This window comes from Vicia villosa, linkage group LG6 (assembly GCF_029867415.1).
Source record: "Vicia villosa cultivar HV-30 ecotype Madison, WI linkage group LG6, Vvil1.0, whole genome shotgun sequence".
Classification (NCBI taxonomy): domain Eukaryota; kingdom Viridiplantae; phylum Streptophyta; class Magnoliopsida; order Fabales; family Fabaceae; genus Vicia; species Vicia villosa.
Window position 1 is genome coordinate 126,094,834 of NC_081185.1, and position 5,072 is coordinate 126,099,905.

Sequence of the window (5,072 nt, forward strand, 5' to 3'; positions counted from 1 at the left end):
GGTGAATGAATATCAAGAGAGAAACAGGTGATTGAAAAATTGTTAGGTTGAAGCTGCTATAGTAGCGGATAAAGTTGTTACACATTAATTTATTTTTATTATAACAAAAAGTAGGGGGTGGAGCTATACAAAGTGGGCCCCACATTAAACTTTGAATTTTAAAAAAAATATATTTTTACCATTTCTTTTTTCATCATCACGTTCCTTTTCAAAGGGGTAGATATAGCCAAGAAACCACCCATATACATCATACGTCATAAACCAATCAAATACACGTATATTAAAACAAAAACAAATATATAATATTATAAAAAAATTTCACAATTTTTTTTAAAAAAATTTAATACCTATTATGACCGAGTAATCTAAGACAATTAATTTTATCATCTATTGCCGAAGATCCATCTAAAATCAGAACAGAACTCTATATGAACTGACTTAACACAAAAATTATTCACATCTAACGTGATTAGAATAAAAAATCTTGAGAGGAGTACACTCTCACGACATAAGCGGATCAAAGTTACACAATATTATTTTATAAAAAATAAAAAATATAATATAAAATTGTAGGCTTCCATTGTAAGTTGCCTTGCACACCACGGATCTTATACAGCGTGTATGAACTGTGTGTTTAACGCGCCTCTATATAAACTCGTCATCTTCATTTTATTCTACTTTCTAAATTTTCTTCTTCTATTGAATCGATCCATCTCTTTCTTTTTTTCATCACTCTCTATATATTCTTTTTTTCGTTGTCAAGGATTTTTATCTTGAAAATCTTGAATTCTGTGTGATAGTTTTTGACTATGGAAGAACCAATTGTTGTCAACAAAGGTGAAGATCAGGTTCTGGATTTGCCTCCAGGTTTCAGATTCCACCCAACCGATGCTGAGATAATAGTTTGTTATCTCACAGAAAAAGTGAAGAACAGCAAATTCAGTGCAACTGCTATAGGTGAAGCTGATTTGAACAAGTGTGAGCCTTGGGATTTACCAAGTAAGTTTCATTTATTTATTTCTTCTTTATGTTTTATGAACCTTTTATGATGTCATAAATAGTTATTGATGTTGATGTTGTTGCTAACCTCCATGTGATGAAATGATTGAATGCAGAGAAAGCAAAGATGGGAGAGAAGGAATGGTACTTTTTTTGTCAGAAGGATAGAAAATATCCAACTGGGATGAGAACTAATAGAGCAACGGAATCTGGTTACTGGAAAGCTACTGGTAAGGATAAAGAGATTTTTTACAAAGGAAAGGGTAACCTTGTTGGAATGAAGAAGACTCTTGTGTTCTATAGAGGAAGAGCTCCCAAAGGGGAGAAAACTAATTGGGTTATGCATGAATTCAGATTAGAAGGCAAATTCGCAACTCAAAATCTCCCTAAAGCTGAAAAGGTAATAAACAATCAATAATCAATGAACTCTGATTCTGTACGACTGTTTTATGTTGCGTCTGAAAGAGTTTTACCATCAGATACACCATAAAACAATCGTACAGAATTGAAGGATTAATGATGATTCTTTCTATTTTTTTTATTCTTAATTTTGAGGATTTATATAGATTGAATTCAATCATGAAATTTTCTCATTTTCTGTCCATCTTTAATTTGCACCTTTACCACTTTTTAGAAAAAGTGACTACTTTTTTTGTGTTAGTTTGGGAGTTTCTTTCAATATATAGTTGCTTTAAATGATTGTATGGTTTTTTTTGTTATCAATTTTGATGAAACTAAAGTTTTGTTTTATTGTTTTTGTATAGGATGAATGGGTTGTGTCAAGGGTTTTTCACAAGAACACAGATGTGAAGAAGCCTCAAATTTCTGGACTTTTAAGGATAAACTCAATTGGTCATCATGATGATCTTCTAGATTATTCTTCACTTCCACCTCTCATGGATCCTTCATACACAAACGATGATTACAAGGGAATTAGTGTTTCTAATCAACAAATTCCATCATCAACAAAATCACAATCAGACGGCTATTATCTTCCAAGCTTCTCCATCAACAATCAACAACAACTAATCAAGCCAGAAGATGATTACAACAGAATAATAAACTATGATCTTCATGAGATGAATCCAACCATGATGAACTACACTTCCAATTCACACCAATCCAATCTCAACAACCCGATCGGAAACACACTCTCGCAGTCGCAACCACAGCTCCGAATCCAAAATCCAAACATGAACTACTTCATGTATCAAAATAGGATGATGCAAAGTTCCATTCCCATTCCGACATTCGGAAACAACAATGAGTGCAAAATGGAACAATTCTCTTCAAATCAATCACAAGATACCGGTCTCAGCAACGACACATCATCGGCGGTATCGAAACAAGACATGGGAAGAAATAGGGCATCATTGTATGATGATCTTGAAGGTCCTTCCTCAGTTGCACCTCTCTCAGATTTGGAAGGTTTTTGGGACTATTGAAGATGAAGAATTAATCTCAAAAATGAAGATATAGCTAGTTTGCGATCCATAGTTTTTTATCTTGGGATCATAAGCATCATAGATATATAGTAGTTGCATATCATATATATGTTCTTGCTTGTTTTTATTATAAACATACTGATTTATTTATATTTATATTTATATATTATAAACATATGATACATTATTATTAGGCATTATTACACAGGAAAGTTCTTGGATATACATATACTGTATAGATTTATGATAATATCCAAGACTTTTCAGTGTTAACTAGTAGTTTATAATAATTATTATTATTATTCATAGATTTTATCGAGATCAGGACTTGAAAAATCATGTACATCTATATTCTTTTGTTATATTGATGGGTTTGTTTTATTCATTTATTTGGATTTTGTTATTATTATTTTTTGGATCAGAATTTTCTCTGCAACAAATTATAATATCATGATGAATCCTTCATGTGTTCTTGTATATATTCCTGGTGCATATTTTATGTGTGTAATTCTTTGCTGGCGAATATATTAATCTTTATGTGACAACCCATCAAGAGTGGGAAGCATTAATTCTCAAGAAAATAGTGCATTATTTTTTTTTCCATTTTTCAACTTGGTATTTAAAGCTTGGTTACCTAGCTAGTGCCTCCCAGCATGGCAAGGCTGTTGCTTAATTCCTTTGAGAATTTCTAGTACACCATGATAGACATTATATGCTTCAGCACTATAATTTAAGTATTAAAGAGTCTCACGTCGGATTCGGATATGATTGACAATAGTCATTTTATAAATCGATTTTGTAATATTAAATCAGGCTCAACCATAATTTTAGAATGGTAATTGAGTATATATAAAATTTGTTGGCCATCTGCTATCAGCTATCAGGTTGTTTGCGCAATCTGACCATTCACTTTAATGTTTTTTTTTATAGATTATAAAATTCCAATTCTAAGTATTGATTCAAACTTGAAACTATGAGTAAACTAAGCTTGTTGAAACTTGTGTTATCTTATGTAAACCACCTTAAAGGAGGACTAAATATAGGAAAAAAGTGATTAAAGTTAATTAGACTGTGAGCAGCTAAGCACTGAACAATTCATGTTGATGATGCATGTGAACAATTCCCTGAATCTACGCAGAAGATGCCTGAGGTGATGGCATTTTGCAGAATATTAAAGGACATAAACCACAGTCTTATAATAATAAGAATAATAATAACACAACAATAACAGGTTTTTTCTTCAACATTATCTCTTGAATCTTTCGTACTAAGAAACCTCGTCATCTCTATTCACATGTACAAAAACATGTATGTCATGGGTCGAGCTGTTAATGGCATGCTTTCTCTTCTCAACCTTTTTTTCTGACATTAAATTGTGCAAAAATATACACATGTTTCGTACATGTACCCATCTTATCATGTAGTACATGAATTTTGGGTACATTTACTATATAGTTGTGACTATATCTGTCTCTTACTCTTTTAATTTATATAACTTAATACACATAAAAAAATTGATTTTTTGAATATAATTTCCCTTGTACTTTTTTTTAATGTAATCAATAAAACACATTAATTAATATAAATTAAAAATAATAATTAATTTTATTTAATTTTTATTTAAAATGTAATTATATTTTTCATAAATAAAACAAATTATTAAAAAATGAAAGCAAAATTAACGGTGATAAAAGAAATCATATTTGTAAGCATCTGCGAATAAAACATGTCTCAAATATCAAACAGATATTCTAATGGATATCGACATGTAAAATAAATATATATTTTAATATCCGTTAATTAATAAATATGTATATAGTTTAATGATTTCTTTAACCGTGGATATCTATACCATTAATAAATTAAAAAAATTATTTAAATATTTCTTATAAAGAAAAAATTATGAGGATTGAAAATAATCATATTATTATTATTATTATTATTATTATTATTATTATTATTATTATTATTAAAATTATTAATATGTGGTAAATGGTAGAAAGAAATGAATGTATGTATTTTGTTTTTGTTGGTGATTTTGTTGTAAATTTGAAAGTGAATTGTGTTAATATTTTTATGTGTTTTTAACACAGGAGTATTTTAAGTAATTGTAATTTTTTTATAATATAGTTTTTGTAAATATTTACAAATATTTATAATATCTTAAAATTGACTTATATCTTTTTAATACTACTCGTATAAATATAAAAATATCATATTTATCCAATGACACAGATAATAAAAAATTAATATCACACACAAAATATCCATAGTCATCCCTAAAATAAATAATGAAAAAATTATTAGTTGATATATTTCATTTGATTAAATCTAATGAAGCATTTCATTTATATAAATAAGTATTTCATCCGTTCTATCTTATAACTATTTTTTGTGAGTGCTTATAAAAAAGACAAGATTGTGCTTTTGTACTTCTATTTTGCCATTCTTTTTTTTTTATGTGTTGGCAAGGAAATCAATCAAGTGCACTTTCTCATTTACGAATATGTTAATCTGATTTTGATCAAACAATTCACATGTATGAATCTACTTTTTCATGTTAAAACATGAACCGTTCAATTAACATGGATAAACTCCGTGAATGCATAATCTTAGAATTCATGTTCC

The 5,072-nt window shown here is 28.9% G+C and overlaps 1 protein-coding gene across 1 annotated transcript; it reads left to right on the plus strand.

Moving 5' to 3' along the window:
• The first annotated feature begins 669 nt into the window (after positions 1 to 669).
• Positions 670 to 2,833, plus strand: LOC131612299 (NAC domain-containing protein 87-like). Its single transcript, XM_058884101.1, has 3 exons — positions 670 to 999; positions 1,116 to 1,399; positions 1,764 to 2,833. Exons 1-3 carry the CDS (start codon positions 810 to 812, stop codon positions 2,442 to 2,444), a joined length of 1,155 nt encoding a protein of 384 aa, XP_058740084.1. The 5' UTR covers positions 670 to 809; the 3' UTR covers positions 2,445 to 2,833.
• Positions 2,834 to 5,072: the final 2,239 nt, after the last annotated feature.